Source organism: Coregonus lavaretus (assembly GCF_964263955.1).
Source record: "Coregonus lavaretus genome assembly, chromosome: 13".
Classification (NCBI taxonomy): Eukaryota; Metazoa; Chordata; class Actinopteri; order Salmoniformes; family Salmonidae; genus Coregonus; species Coregonus lavaretus.
In genome coordinates, this window is record NC_140000.1 from 31,520,191 (window position 1) to 31,536,786 (window position 16,596).

The following is a 16,596-nucleotide window of genomic DNA, read 5'->3' on the forward strand; positions in this document are numbered from 1 at the left end:
TTCCTGGCCACACCCAGTGACTTCAGCACCATGGACAGGAAAAGCCTGCTGCGCGCCAGTATATTGCCAGTATATTGTTTAGAAATTTAGATATTTGTTGTTATTTCATGCATTTGTTGTTGTCACACATCCTGGTCTTAGTGTCTGTGTCTTTTTGGGGGAACAAAATAAAATCTGAATCTCGCTACATAGGCTATGGCAGGCGGAAGTAGGCTATTTTATAATCTGCGCGTTATTATAGGCTTAATTGGCAGCCAGATATGTCTTTAAATAATAAAGGAATGAGTCAACAATTTCAGGACAGAACAATCATGTCTGCGTTATGTAACCCAACACTGTTGGAACATTGGTCATATTTGACTTCGAGCGCGCGCTGTCACTGGTCCTCGTCCAATCCTGTGTGCACAGTGTAATTTCCACATCTCAAAACACAGAGTGGGATGGGCTCGACAGTCAGACTCGTGAGGAACACTGGAGTAACGCGGGACTCGTTGTTGTGTCCGTGATTTAGGCTACACGCGCATCCTTTGCGACTGGAGGAATCAACACCAAACATCCAGGCAAGTAGACTTATATGTTTATGTAAATAGCTTGATGACAACATTTTTGAAAAAAATAGGAATAGGAAAAAAAGAAAAGCATGTAATTCTGATTTCTAGCTAGCCTATGATGTTGTTTACTTTCCCATGTCTTATCACAATTTGCTATCCATCGACATATTGTTGTATTCAGTTAAGTCCGAAATGATGATTGTAAAATACATTTAATTTACTTAAGCTACTGCGCACTAACCAAATGTTAAAGGTGGGGATGGTTGAAAAGAGGGTCAGGTTAAGTTTGAACTCATACAGCGCTTGATCATATTCAGCACCACGAGACAGTGGACAGCGCCACTGATTTCAACTGCGTATTACGATAATCCCGTGGGCGACCATCCCCCTAAATGCTTTGATATCTTTCCTCTTTGGTTACAAGAGCGACAAAACAAACATGTTTTGGTAGCTATATTTCAAAAAAATTATGGGCTAGACTATATGTTTTGCATTCATTGCTGTATTTTGGGGGAATGGTCTAAAATCATTGACAAACCATCAATCTTAAGAATTCATACATGTGGCGGAAAACCTTTTGATATTAGGCCTACCTATGATATTAAAAAGGGGGAGCGCGGGTAAGAAAAACAAAAACAAAACAACAACTATAATAACCTTAATCCAAGTCACCATGAAGCACATCTCATACTGTAACATAAACATGGACAAACATGGTCAGCATTTGCAGAAACAGATATTATATGGATATTAAGGAACGTTTTGCCATCATAAATTGGCTGATGTGAGCTGTCTGTATTTTCTCTGTAAATAATGTGTGTATTTAGAGTGCACTGAAAGGGATGTTATCGACCACCAACAGCAAGTGAAAGCTTTTACACCTTGCCATTGTTATGGGTCTTTTATGGGTATTTTATGCACACCATAATGTTCAGGTTGATATGGATAATCTATGTTGGATTTAGGGGAAATCTATCAGAGCAATTTATAGATCTGGACATTTTCAGATGTGGTTTTATTGGAGAAACTGTAATGTATTCGTTTGTGAACATCATCAAAAGACAGATAATTAGACACCTTGAAACACATAGTTTCTATCATCATCCTGAATGCTCACACACACACACACACACACACACACACACACACACACACACACACACACACACACACACACACACACACACACACACACACACACACACACACACACACACACACACACAACCATACACGATACCTACACATACATACACGATATGTCCTGGTCAATAAGCTTATTTTCTCTGTTTTTATATGGCTTTCAATAAATGATTATGTGCCATACCATATGTCAACCCACTCAGAGGAAGAGATTGGATTATATAACTCTCCATACAGTTGACTGACCTAAAGTGCACACTCTAAATAGCTGAACAGATCTGCAGGGTATGGCAAGCTCATATTTTAACAAGATAACTAATTTAGTTATGAAAGCCCACTGAGTGGGTATAATGGTTTCATTTAATTCAAGTGGTTTTATTTGTTATTTGCATTACACTTAGACGTAAGGTTATTTCTGAGCTGGGAATTATCTCACGATACTGCATCCTCAATCTGTTCAATCTGTATTTAGTCTGCCTGCTTGGCTTGAGTGTGCACTTTAGGGCAGTCAACTTTATGGAACGTTATATGAGAGTGGAAAAATATTTTTGTTTGAAAAGACCACCTGAAATTTCAGACTGTTTTGGTGGGATGGCGTTTTGGCCTGCTTGGTGACACCACCAGGCGGTAAATTAGTTAATAGACCAATAACAGAGAGTGTTCCAAAACTCTCTGCCAATAACAGCTCATATCAGTTTTCCCCTCCCACTCAGACTCTCCCAGACAGTCCTAGCAAAATTCCTGTTTGAGAAATTGCTCTTTGCTAAGAAGCTATTTTTGTTTCTTTTTCATCATTTTAATTTAAAACAATCACAGCATGGTACTTAATTGTTACCCAGAAATGATTTGATATTGAGATAAACGGCTGCAAACCACTAGCAGAGATGAGTAACCTTGCCTGCAGAACAGAAAAGTAATGTTAACTCCCAGAGCTGAGGTCTATAGACTTTAGCTTGGTGGGGTAACATAGTCTTGAGTTGTGCAGAACACCCGTGTTTGATACACAGTTGATTGCATAAGTTCCAGCCGTAGGACCAAGGCCAGGAACATTGTGAACAACACAGCCAGGTCACTCGTGATAAAGGTCAGTTTTAGACGCCCAACCGACTAGAATCATTACTCTCGACGGGTCTGACCTAGAGTATGTGGACAACTACAAATACCTAGGTGTCTGGTTAGACTGTAAACTCTCCTTCCAGACTCACATTAAGAATCTCCAATCCAAAGTTAAATCTAGAATCGGCTTCCTATTTCGCAACAAAGCCTCCTTCACTCATGCTGCCAAACATGCCCTCATAAAACTGACTATCCTACCGATCCTTGACTTCGCCGATGTCATTTACAAAGTAGCCTCCAACACTCTACTCAGCAAATTGGATGTAGTCTGTCACAGTGCCATCCGTTTTGTCTCCAAAGCCCCATACACTACCCACCACTGTGACCTGTACGCTCTTGTTGGCTGGTCCTCACTACATGTTCGTCGTCAAACCCACTGGCTCCAGGCCATCTATAAATCACTGCTAGGCAAATCCCTGCCTTATCTTAGCTCATTGGTCACCATAGCAGCACCCACCCGTAGTCTGTGCTCCAGCAGGTATATCTCACTGGTCATCCCCAAAGCCAACACCTCCTTTGGCCGCCATTCCTTCCAGTTCTCTGCTGCCAATGACTGGAACGAATTGCAAAAATCTCTGAAGCTGGAGACTCTTATCTCCCTCACTAACTTTAAGCATCAGTTGTCAGAGCACCTTACCGATCACTGCACCTGTACACAGCCCATCTGAAATTAGCCCACCCAACTACCTCATCCCTATATTGTTATTTATTTTGCTCTTTTGCACCCCAGTATCTCTATTTGCACATAATCTCTTGCACATCTAGCATTCCAGTGTTAATACTAATTGTAATTATTTTGCACTATAGCCTATTTATTGCCTTACCTCCATAACTTGCTACATTTGCACACACTGTATACTGTATATATTTTCTGTTGTATTTTTTGACTTTAGGTTTTTTTACCCCATATGTAACTCTGTGTTGTTGTTTTTATCGCACTGCTTTGCATTATCTTGGCCAGGTCGCAGTTGTAAATGAGAACTTGTTCTCAACTGGCTTACCTGGTTAAATAAAGATGGAAAAAAAAAATATATATATATATATCCGAGGACGTCAGGAGATGATGTCAAAACCAGCTACTAGGGGCAACAGTGAGCGCTGTTACGGACATCTAATTCTGACGTGAGACAGTGAGAGCTGCTGTTGCAGCAACAGCCAGAGCGCCAGACGGCTCCCGCTGTGGAGATGTTCACGTTGTTGTACATCTTATCTACCAAGAGCATGCATGGGCAAGCATAGATGAAAACATCTCTCTGTGAATCTGAGGCTGTCAACCCTCCACAGCCCTTATTGGTCTCTATCTTCTAAGGGATCACCAGGGTCACATTTGCCTGCATGGAAAATGTAATATTTTAATATATTTTGCAAAGGAAAGCGAAAATTAGTGCTTCTTATTTGACAATTCCAGGTAGTCCCTCACCATTTCCGTCCATTTTCTTTGACCTTTTCTTTGAGAAGGAGGTTTACAAGCACTGCTGAGATTCAATCAGCATTGAAACACTGTATGGACATGACATGATAACAACTATTGGGTATAGCAATGCACAAACTTGATTGCATTTTCCTGACATTGATTGCTGCTGATGTGCAAAGAGACAACGGCTCACGTGCACTTGCTCATATGGGAGCACACCTGACCATGTCTTAGTCTGTGGTAACACTCCCCCCACACTGCCCTAGGCCACTCCCAAAGTAAACAATATTGACCTTTGTTATGTTGCAGGAGGAAAACCCTCCTATTGCACTCTCGGAAGATGCACAACACAGAACTGTCTGCATATTTAATTGGCCCCATTTAGCCTGTGTCTTCCTTGCAGTAATTTTCCTCTGTTGCTAAGTCTGTTGCTAGGGCATGGTTTGGTTGGTAGCTCTGCGACTGTGCCTGCTGCCTAATCTGATTCTACTCTGAAGCTGTGTGTCTGTGTGCCAGCTATCCAGAAGTGGGTAGAAACAAAAGGAAAACATATCGAGGCATAAAATGCTGGCGTACTGCGGTTTTATTGTGATGCTCATGACACACTACTCAGTTGCCTTAAGAGGTACAAAAAGCTGAGCTCATTTCAGGTGAACTTTTGTGGTGTTCTCATATCAGGGCTGGGGGACCTACAAGACCAAAAGTGCATACAATCTGGTATAAAACCTGCCTTCAAGTATTCTATTTTGTGGTTTAACAGATTTCCTTGCCCTTACTTGCTGAAAACATACCTGTAGTGAAGACATGATAGTCAGGGTACACAGTGTATTTCAAGATAGTTTGCTTGGGGATAGGGACAGCAGATGTCCTGAGCTATATATACCAACATCCTGGGTGCCATGCAGTCAAAATAAAGAGATAGCATCTGGATGGTAAGGGGGAAAAAGAAGTCCGGATTCAGTAAAGCGATAACGAATCAGACCTTAGGGGTCAATTACGTCATTCTCGATATAAAAAGGAGAAGACCAAAGACGTACACACTTACATAACCAACCCCTTTAAGCGATGATGCTAAGAGGCACAACATTCAACAGGAGAGAGGGAATGGATAAGGAATGGAGTGATGTTATAATGTGCAGTCAGGCATTATGGGAACCTTGAATTATTCAGCCGTCAAACATCAATAAAACATACACTTTTGTACATGTACTGGATCCTGGAGGCCTTTGTACGTCTATGTCAAAATGGAGAGGGTGAATTGAACTACGTGTATAGGGTCTATGAAAATCAATATACATTGATACACTATTATTCTGTAATTCTTATCTCAATATTCAGTGAGCGGTTTGCCGGTGTGTTACTCTCTGGTGTCATCTTTTTGGCAGGAAAAAGACTCTTGGCACAGGATCCCAAAAGGAAGAAATGATGTCATATTTCTGTGGTGTTTCTTGGCAGAATTACTCATGGCACCGAGGAAAACCTTAGTCAGCCTCTCTCTATTAGATGTTTGAAGATGCTGCTGTCTGTTTTCCACCTAGTGGGACATCATTTAGAAATAAATTAATAAATTAAGAGTTAGAACCACACCCAGTTCCTCTCTGCAGCATCATTCACGACTAGATTTCAATCATCATTCCATTATATCGATACATAATTGGATAATGGATTTTAGGTTGTTGTATTTTTTGTGGCACATGCATGTGAAGGACAGTAAGCCTGGGTTTTATTGGATTTAAGAAACAGTCTCATGTCTTTGTTCCATGTTTGAGGAAATACATGCAAACTATTTTCAAGTAAAACATATATATTTTCAATCTGGTAGCCTACATTTGATGTGGGGCTCACTGGTTTAATAACCAAGGTCCGGTCAGTGTCTGTGCCATCTGTGCCAGGCAGGGGTGGACGTGGGCGGGGGTGACATGATTTACGTAACAGATTTCGGACAGAGTCGCCCTTGTTCGTAAAGGGCTCAGTGCCAGTGTGCCACGTCAGGATGCCTCGGACAGAAATACATCTCACCTAGTTTTACTTTTCTCACAGATCCAAAGGGGGAAACGCAGTGTGAAGCACAATGGGACCGTTCCAGGAATATGAGGTGCGTGTCATTGCAACACTTTGAAATCATTTTGAATCTTAACAATTCAGCTAATATTTTTGTTAAAATATCACATAATGAGAATGATAATAGCCTACAGTTATCTAATCTAGACTGTCACAGTCACATTAGTAGACCATCATTATTTAATGACTGTGTTGCTGTGACAGAGCAAGTAAGACAAAAACAAAATTCATATGAATTTGATTTGTTCTTGTCGCAAAAATTCAAGTGGTGAGCATAGTTGTGATACCTGTATGGTTCTCAGGAAAAGAAGTCACCAGGGAAGGAGAGCCCCCGCAGCCGCATCCCACGCTTGATCCTCCATCCTTTCCACCCTAATGAGAAAGGGTCACCCCTGTCCGAATCCCCCATTTCTGAGGAGGAGGGTAAGGACTGCGACATCAGCTCAGACAACTCCAAACGGACCATCAGCACCAACAGCTTTTGCTCAGGTATGTGGTTCCCATGTTTCAGATCAAGGTTAGGTTGCATCCTAAACGTCTAAAATAGATTCCTCTTCTAATCTCACTACATTTAGCTGAAAACATAACATTTATGGGAATTTGCTTTCACCTGTCACTATTGTCACATTGTTGATGGCAGCCAGGGAGGTTCTGGCAATGGCAGATGGGCTGGTCTATCTTTAGCTCAGTGGGTCTATCTAAATATCATTTTTGTGTGCAGAATTAATGGCCGCCGGTGTGTTAGAAATGCCCAGGACGATTTCTGATCCCAGTCCATCCCTGCAGCCAGGGTTCATCATATAAAAATGTCTGAATTCATGCCAACACACTGCTATGTAGGCCGAATCCACATCTTATCACACACTAGTCAGGGCGTTGATTACATAATCATGCATTGGAGGTTTTGTGAGTGTTGCCAAGTCAAATTATGTAAAGATAAGTCCTCATCATATGAAAGCTAGTTGATTACTGTTGTTTCAATCAACTAGCATACTTTTTTGTAGATGATGACATCAACTGTTGAAACAAATCTGAATTACACAAGGCTACTAACCTACCATAAACAACAAAGTTGGCAAACATAACAAAGTTGGCATAATAGTTGGCATTATTCCAGAAATGACCTAGCCTTCTATAGTAGGCCTAGGTTATTTTCTCTATTGACGTTATTTTGACAACAGTTAAACCTAACCAAAATTAGGTTACAACATATTGATGTATATTGAATAACATTAAGTCATCATGGAAGTTTCTTGTCACCCCTTTCACCTCCCTTCTGCTTCCATAACACAGTGCTGTGGTGTTGGTAATATGAGCACTGTTGGTTGGATGAGTTACAGTATGAACAGATAAGAGGGACTGAACCTCGAGCTCTGAATGATTGATTGACTGCTGTGTGTTCCGTGCTGCATGCGTATTCTTGGCTATACCTGTTTACATAGATGACACCGGCTGCCCCAGTAGTCAGTCTGTGTCCCCCTCCAAAACCCCGTCAGGCTCAGACAACAGTCCGCATGGCTCACCCACACCCACCGCTGAGTGCAAGACCAAGGTGAAGAGGGTGAGGGTGATGGCAGAGTGGCAAGCATCCCCGCCGAGGCACAAGAGGGAGCAGCGATCCTCCACATTGCCCAGAGGTAGGCTACTACAGGGAATGGCTTCAGGTTTTTTTTTTTGTAGGTGGGGTTTGGAGGCTCATACATACGTTGTCCTAGCAGATCTTAGGCTTTTCTCTCAATTCTGATTCTGATATGTATTTGTTTGATTGAAGTACTAACTGTCAATTAAAAAAGATCTACAAAATAGATCAACGTCAGAGTAAAATATATATGAAAAAAACCATGTGAAATGGTTTCTTGTAGACCAGGGTTGTGCTCAATTCGAATTGAAGGCAGTCAATTCAGGAAGTAAACTAAAATCACAATCCTATAATAGAAAAAAGGGCATTTATTTTCAATGACTTCTCAATAAATTCAAAAGTAGAAGTTATTTATTTCTAAAGTTTTTTAATGTCTGCATTTTAAATTCAAATAATTTCTTGATTGACTGCCTTTAACTTAATTGAACGCAACCCTGATTTCTACATGCTTTGTGTGTATACACTATCTGCATAGTATTGTTTTCATGTAATTTTAATCTCAATTGCAGAACACCCATTGGAGGAGACAGTCAGAGGGGCAGGACCTCTGGCTTTCTCATCCAATGGATTTTGAGAAGGAGGCGAGACGCTAAAAGCTTATAGTTTTTTTATGAGTATACAATTGAGATTCTCCGTATGGCTACATCCCAAATATCTCTCCTACCTTCCACAGTGTACACTTGTTCACTTCCCTTCATGGATTTGAAGGAACTGACTGGTATAAGCAATATGGTAGAAACTTCCTCTAGCCCATGCCTACACCAATCCAATGCTTTTACATTTCTGGGGAGTAGTGAATGAGTGCAGGAAGAAGGAGATATTATTGGGACGCACTCAATGGTTGTGTTCCCCTGCACAGACATTGCATGCATTAACAAATGGTTGCATGACACTTCATCGACTGTGCCTTTGGGCACCAGATTGCTCTGACATATGATGTGGTTAGCTGATATGTAAAATACTTATGCAGGCTTTGTAAAATCTGGCATGTGTCAGCAACGTCTGTGCAGAGGAATGCCAACAATGAGGGGATTTGATTAATCTGGCCCGGGCACCCCGTTTAAAGCCCACGTTGAAGTTGGCTCAAAACAAAAGTGATGTAATTAAGCACATGGAGTAATGAGTAAGACTCTGTGTTTTCACATGCAAAAGTGATTGCTTTTGATAAAAACGCTTTATCTGCCAAATTAAAAATAGTTTGAAAATTCAAACATATACTGTATGGAAAAGAGATGTATGTTTCTGGACAATGCGCCATGCTGCCTTGTTTGACAGCATGACCGAGCAGTGCAGATTACTGTTTGATTTGAGAAGGGCACTCCTCCCTCACCCCTTTTGCCCGTTCATGTCACGGGCCATATACTGGTGCCCGAGGCTCAGCATAATTGAATCCACCCAACGGCTTGATCAAGGTTCAAATCCAGAGAGGCTGCTGATTGGATAATTAATGTTGGACCTGAGGTTTTCCAATTAGGCTGATTAGCAGTAGTTGACTTCACTTATTGGTTGGCAGCACATTGTACCTGCAAGTGACTCACTCACCCAGTGTTGAAGGTTCAGTTTTGTTGTTAGTTAATCATAAATTCACAGTGAGCACTTTACTATGGTTTTATCGAATGGAAATAGATGCTACTCAGGTATGTCATGTTTTCACAGAAAATACATCATTAGTGTCCCATGCTTCCTTTCCTTACAGAAGGTTACCAATCATTGATAAGGGAGAATGATGTTCTACCCACATAGTGAGTTGCCATGCTGGCTCATTCTGAGTGATTCTTTTGTTTGATGGAATGTCTGAGAATGCATTATTGCAATAGTATTTATGTACTAATTTAGCAACATGTCTTCAGAGATTCAGAGATTATTTATGGAATGATTTGGTACAGCTGTAGGTACATTAGGTTAGGTTGACCCTGTTCTTTTCATGAGATTAATCTTGTCTGAATTTTTACTAGATGATGATATGCTTAAGCTTACTATGTTTCGTTTTCTAGGTATTACCTGGATTAGATTTTTTTTTTTGTATATATATATATATATATATATATATATATTTTTTTTTTTACATAACTTTGCATCGGCCCTTCATGTCTGCTCACGTCAGTAGGTTACTGTAGTGCATAGGGGATGGAGGGAGAGGTTAGAGAAAGGGATACCACAGCCTGTCCTGCAGCCATCAGACAGGTGTTGAGTGACAGATCTCACGGTTGCCTAGCCCAATAATTGACAAAAGGAGCCTAATGTTATTCCTTATAGCCCAAGCAACACACATGTTCTGTTTAGAGGTGAATTGGCTCTGGCAGCCAAACCAGCCAAATACTCCATCTAAACATGAATTGATTCTCTATTGCGGTACGGTTCTAGAAACATAAAGCCCTCTAATTTCATATCACAAATACAAAATCTACTTTCTGTACACTGTTTTAAATTACAGCTGACAGTATTTTTCAATGACACAGGTGTTCGAAGACGCAGATAGCTAATTAGCACAGGTAGTTGACTGTCTTCTGTCTGTTGTCCGTAAACAAGCGCTGTAACATGGAAATATGGCCATTTGTGAACCCTATAAAGGTGTGTAGCAATTTAACCTTTTTATTATTTCTCGCTGATATGAAAGATGCGTACCTTATGTTTCGAAAACCATACCGTAAGTGACGCATGTTAACGTTCAGAACGAGTGTTGGGGCTCTTAATAAAACTCCCCCAGCCAGAAGATCCTATCGTCAATGGGCGCTAAAAGTAGTTAGCGTCTATGAATGGATTAGCGGTTGCCTAGAGGGTAAGAGGCTGCATTCAGTAGGTAGTATCTCATGCTGTGCGAGGTTGGACTGACCGGGCCTGCTTATACTATGGCAGCTGTGTAATCCCATAGCCTCTGCTTGAATCCTGCCATTGTTGCTAACCACAAATGCACCATAGCCTCTAACAAGGAAGGGCTTTGCAGCAGGATGAAGCTTGTCAGTTTGCTTACTGTTTTGAAGTGGCTCACATGGTGATTTCGGGGACTTTTCTGTGATGTTTTTGACTTCTGAACACAGAAGTAGGTTCTGATAGGATGAAATTCAAAGACTTGAAATGGACATGGATCACAACTGCACGATGTGTAGCCATAGAAATGCAGAATGTAAGTGGTGTGTGTATAGCACCAGTGTTTGGTGTTTCCTGCCCGCTGATGCCAGGTCAGTAGTAACATCCTGACGCATTTGTCTGACTGCAGGTAGCGAGGCAGACTTCAGCTCCTCCAGCAGCACGGGCAGCCTGAAGAGAGGGGGGAGCCTGGCCCACAATTCAACAGGGAAGAAGATCTCCTCACGCAGGTGATATATGGGGTGGCTCTGGTGTTCTGTTTCTCTACTGCCTCTTCTAAAAGCAGGCACTCTATTCTCTTACACCACTAGTGGGTGTTATACTTAAAGGGCCAGTTTCCCAGACCCTGATCCTAAACTAAAATGCACTTGAAACAAAAACATTTCATTGGGTCTGGGAAACTGTTCCAAAAACTATAGCTATGCTATTTCTTAATTGCTGTATCTTTTTTCCCCGCTGGTATTTGTTTTTTCAATGATAAATGGACATTACAAGACTAGTTATGTCTTATTAGCTTTGCCTAACTACTACATGTATCTTCCCACAGTCGTGGTGCCCACATCAGGAGCCTCCCGGTTTTCAAGATGGCAGGGAGCCCCTCAGCATCCCGCGATGCAGAGCTCTATGCCCCGTACAGGACAGTCCCCTCATCCACCAACAGCAGCAGCAACTCCAGCCCCACAGTACCCTCCAGGTAAACAGCCATGTCATACCCACACCCCCATACACTGGCCAGTTCCAGAAACAACCTCCAGCGGTACCCCTTCTGGTATTTCTTGCCATATTGCTTACGTAGACAGGGCCTGGATCTGAAATGATTGGATAGCTCAAAGCAATATGGCAATAATTCCACCTAACCTATCAAAGGACAAGATCAACTACCATGTTCCTATCCTTTCAGATCAACATGAAAGAAGGGGCTAGGTGTCCCTTTGTAATTGAGCGTCTGCTCTGTGAGGGGTGGGCATTCACTAGTTGGGGCAAGGGTGGATAGATTAGGCTCTATGGCAGGACTGTTTGTCATCTCCTTATAAACAGTCTGAATTGTGTTATTGTCTGTGTGTGGGTGTCAGTCAAAACCTTGGGTTTATAGGAGAGGAAGGTCATGAATATTTCATCATAACTCAGTCGATAGCCAGACTGGCTTGCCTGACTGCATCCCTGCCTTTTTTTCACTTACTGTCTCACATTTGTGGTAGTGCTGCTGGGTTCTCGTGTTACTATGTGGCAGAATATTCACTCAAGGGATCCTGTGCTGCCATGACAGCAGCACTGCACGAGCAAGCTCAACCTTGCCTTTCTGCTCTGACTATATAAAATAACTAACCAGCGCCCTCTTGAATTCAGCCCACAGGCTTAATGTGAGTCATTCTCTATGCAACACAATCCCTACTTATGTATCTTATGCGGACGTATAAACGTCCATGACTGCATTTTTGTTTCTAGAGTCATTTTATTGCTACAGGATTTTTTTGTTCTTGTTCCCCTCAGCTCTCTTCTGCCTGGCTGGGTTTCGTGTGGTGTCCTTGTTCTCTCGCTACCTTCTGCTAGCCTGTTCTATTTCTGGCAGGGATGCAGAGCGCTCACATCAAAGCACAAGTCCCAGTTTGATGCTAGGATATAGTGCTAACTTTTAAGCCTGTTTGTAAGAGGGGCTGCTCTGCATATTAGCCAAATCCATCCTCAGACACAAAAATATGTTTCATCAATCCTCTTTGAACCTGAGGAAGACCTGATCACAGGTATATTCCAGAACTGCTCATGTACAATTGAAGGTTAATGCACTTGTATTAATTTTAAAGACGTTTTAGGCATTTCAGGGAATTCTCAGGCAGAAACGCTGTTACCTTGTAGACTAGAGCCAAGCGACTGTAATTTGGGCTTTCCCTCCCAATTAATTGTTTTCCTATCCATCTCTGCCAGCCTTTGACCAACCTGGCATTTTTGCTTTTTGCAGCATGAAGTCTGCTGGTTGGCTAGCCTGTGTCCTGACCGTGACATCCCCAGTCAGACACAATCGACTAAGTAATAACCTTGCCCGGCAGTGTTTTCTCTCTAAAACAAGCTATTTTGAGCTTTGCGTCGTGCAAGTTGCACCAATCACTATTCTTTTCATGGCCTACTTCCTTCCCCACAGAACTGAGGGAGTCTGCTTTAGATGGGGGCTCAGCACTGTTCATGTTACTGAACACAGTACAGGATGGTGTGTACAATATATGGGGTGTCCTCTTCCTCAGATGTCTCACCAGCAGAACATACAGTATGTGACTCAGGGCTAACGTGTAATTTCCTGTCTCCTCCCCCCAGAAGGATGACCCCCGTACGATACCACTCCTGTGGGGACAACCATGGCATCAGACCCCCCAACCCAGAGCAGTACCTCACCCCCCTGCAACAGAAGGAGGTGGCCATTCGCCACCTGAGTAGCAAGCTGAGGGAGGCGGAGAACACCGTCCACGACAGGTTACCTTCTCAGTGTACATCTCATGTTTAGCTTATTTCCTAAATGCATTCCAACTACAGTGTAGCCAAACATTGCAATTCCATTCAGCTGTAACTATTAGCTAACCCTCTTTTCCCCCTTAGGGAGTCTGAGATCGAGGAGCTCAAGTCCCAGCTGGGACGGATGAGGGAGGACTGGATCGAGGAGGAGTGCCACCGTGTAGAGGCGCAGCTAGCCCTGAAGGAGGCACGCAAGGAGATCAAGCAGCTTCGGCAGGTGGTGGAGACCATGAAGAACAGCCTGATGGAGAAGGACAAGGGCATCCAGAAGTACTTTGTCGACATCAACATCCAGAACCGCAAGCTGGAGTCCCTGCTGCACAGCATGGAGATGGCCCAGAGCGGCTCCACACTGCAAGACGAGCCAACCATGGACTTCATCTGTGGCGACTCCCCTGTCAAAGACAAGCAGTGGGAGGTGGGTGACCAGGCAGCGGAGGAGATGGCGGACAGTGGGCTGCTGGTCAACGACAACCTGGAGCACGTGCTCATGTCCACGGCGGTGGACTCCAGCCAGAACTCTAGCGGTAAGCTGCGCTGCCACCCAGAGGCTGGTCTGGGGGTGTCCACTCTTCTCCACAGCCTGGAGGAGGAGAAGATCACACCACTGCCTCCACCACCCTCCTCCAACACGTTCTGCTACAGCACACTCCCCTTCCCTGCTCCAGAGGAGAAGGCCGTTCAGACCGAAGTGGCGTCATTCCCTCCTGACCTGCACGCCCTCCTGCTGCAGCTGCTGAAGCTCCATGGTGGTGCAGTTGGAGACGCTCTCCTCCCAGCATCTACCAGCCTCCTAGAAATCCCAGCACTGCAGGGCCCAGACTCGGCCCCTATCCTGTCCACTCCTAACCAGTCCACTTTAAGCCTGCCCAGTCCCAGCAAGCCCACCCCAATTCTGCCAGTGAGCCCTGACATGTCCAGTGATTCAGGGCTGTGTTGCTCAGACCCCGAGGTGGTGATTTCCATGCGCTTCATGGAGGAGCTGGATTTTGAGGTGAGAAGCGAGGAGCCCTGCAGGGCCCCTGAGATGGACGTGGTCAACAAACGCTATTGGAGCAGCAGCTTCCTTGTTGATCTGGTTGCTGTGGCTGTACCAGTGTTGCCCACGGTGGCCTGGCTGTATTCCCGGTATGGCGTGGATGGGGCAGCACCAGTCTACAACATCGCAGCGCTGATCCGTGGCTGTTGCATCATGGGATTGCACTCTCTCCGTCACGTCACTCCTCCTCATGCGGCAGATGTGTAACGGCCTCCGACCCGCATGCACAGCCCGACCCGTCAACTTAAAGCACTTCAACATCCGTTAATCCGAGTATTTGTGAAATCTTTTTAGTTTTTCTACACTTGTGAATATTAATGCCACAGTTATTACTTTAGGTTCCCACACGGTTACTTTGCACTGTACAGTTGCTGTGCGTCAAGGCAAAAATTGTGAAGTTATTTATGGTGAAGGGATTTATTTTGTTCATTTTATTTACTTTCCATCTATATTGTTATCATAATTGTGTATAAACTGATAATCTGGGTAGGTGGTTATGCATCATTGATGTCCTGGGCTGGCACTAGTTACCCCTACTTAAACAACCATGTTTTTTCTGAAAGTATTAGGATGTCTGAGGGTGGGGATGAGATTGAATGTTTGAGCAAGTGTTTGATATGTTCCAAAATAATCTTAAACCTGCAGCCAAAGCTTTATTAATGAATGTTCACTCATTTATTTTTCTACCTGTGAGTAGAGCTTTTTACATGTGTAACAAATTGTTGATAGGAGTATGAGATCAACGCTTCAAAACAACCCATACTTGTTTGTGCCTGAGCTATGTGTAATACTCTTAACATCAAATGTCCTAATATATTTATTATTAAAGCACGATAATCCCATTCATGTTTGACTCCTCTTGGGCATTTTCTGGTGGGAAGGGTTTAGCAGACTATTTAATCAGTTTATAAGAGAATCTATGGCATATGTAGCAACAGAACACAACCGTTTTGTATTGTTCTACAACCAATTGCGATGCATTGTTCAGCGCTTGTCTTTTTCATGGGTGCAAATTTCAATTGGTGATTTATTTGAATAGTTTCTTTTTAAATGCCAACAAGAAGGATATTTGAGTGAGCAAATTAAACTAAACACTTCTTGGATTTACGGTTTTAATCTCCAGATTAGAGGGGGATCCTTAATTGCAAAGCCACCCAAAAAAGTCTGAGAGGGCCCAGCTCTGAGAGCGGCAGAACACAATGTTCCCGGCCCCAAACACGAGGGCACATGTTTCTGCGTTCGCACAACAGCTCTTAACTACGGAACAAATTCACATGAGTTGGTAAACAAATCTGTCTGAGCCTTTCCTTATGACTGCAGATTAAACTGAACAAAAATATAAATGCAACATGAGCTGAAAAAAGATCCCAGATATTTTCCATATGCACAAAAAGATTTCTCATGTTGTGCACAAAGGAGTTTGCGTCCCTGTTTGTGAGCATTTCTCCTTTGCCAAAATAATCCTTCCACCTGACAGGTGTGGCATATCAAGGTGATTAAATGGCATGATCATTACGCAGGTGCACCTTGTGCTGGGGACAAAAGACCACTAAAATGTGCCATTTTGTCACAACACAATGCCACGTGTCAAGTTAGGAGGGAGTGTGCAATTGGCATGCTGACTTAAGGAATGTCCGCCAGAGCTGTTGCCAGAGAATTCAATGTTCATTTCTCTACCATAAGCCGCCTCCAACGTAATTGTAGAGAATTTGGCAGTACGTCCAACCGGCCTCACAACTGCAGACCATGTGTAACCAGGACCGCCACATCCGGCTTCTTCACCTGCGGGATCGTCTCGTCCTCACCAGGGTCTTGACCTGACTGTAGTTCGGCGTCGTAACCAACTTCAGTGGGCAAATGCTCACCTTTGATGGCCACTGGCACTCTGGAGAAGTGTGCTCTTCAATTATGAATCTCGGTTTCAACTGTACTGGGCAGATGGCAGCGTGTATGGTGTCATGTGGGCGAGCGGTTTGCTGATGTCGGCGTTGTGAACAGAGTGCCCCATGGTGGTGGTGGGGTTATGGTACGGCCAGGCATAAGC

The 16,596-nt window shown here is 43.3% G+C and overlaps 1 protein-coding gene across 2 annotated transcripts; it reads left to right on the forward strand.

Moving 5' to 3' along the window:
- Positions 1-451: 451 nt before the first annotated feature.
- Positions 452-15,397, forward strand: LOC311139446 (syntabulin-like). Of its 2 annotated transcripts, none has more exons than XM_084174322.1 (8): positions 452-560; positions 6,265-6,319; positions 6,588-6,774; positions 7,728-7,922; positions 11,142-11,241; positions 11,559-11,705; positions 13,319-13,474; positions 13,598-15,397. In XM_084174322.1, the coding sequence occupies exons 2-8, from the start codon at positions 6,296-6,298 to the stop codon at positions 14,757-14,759; spliced, it is 1,971 nt and encodes a 656-aa protein (XP_084030448.1). In that variant the 5' UTR covers positions 452-560; positions 6,265-6,295; the 3' UTR covers positions 14,760-15,397. The 2 variants fall into 2 exon arrangements, with proteins under 2 accessions (XP_084030448.1, XP_084030449.1); XM_084174323.1 differs by having other exon boundaries at positions 7,782-7,922.
- Positions 15,398-16,596: the final 1,199 nt, after the last annotated feature.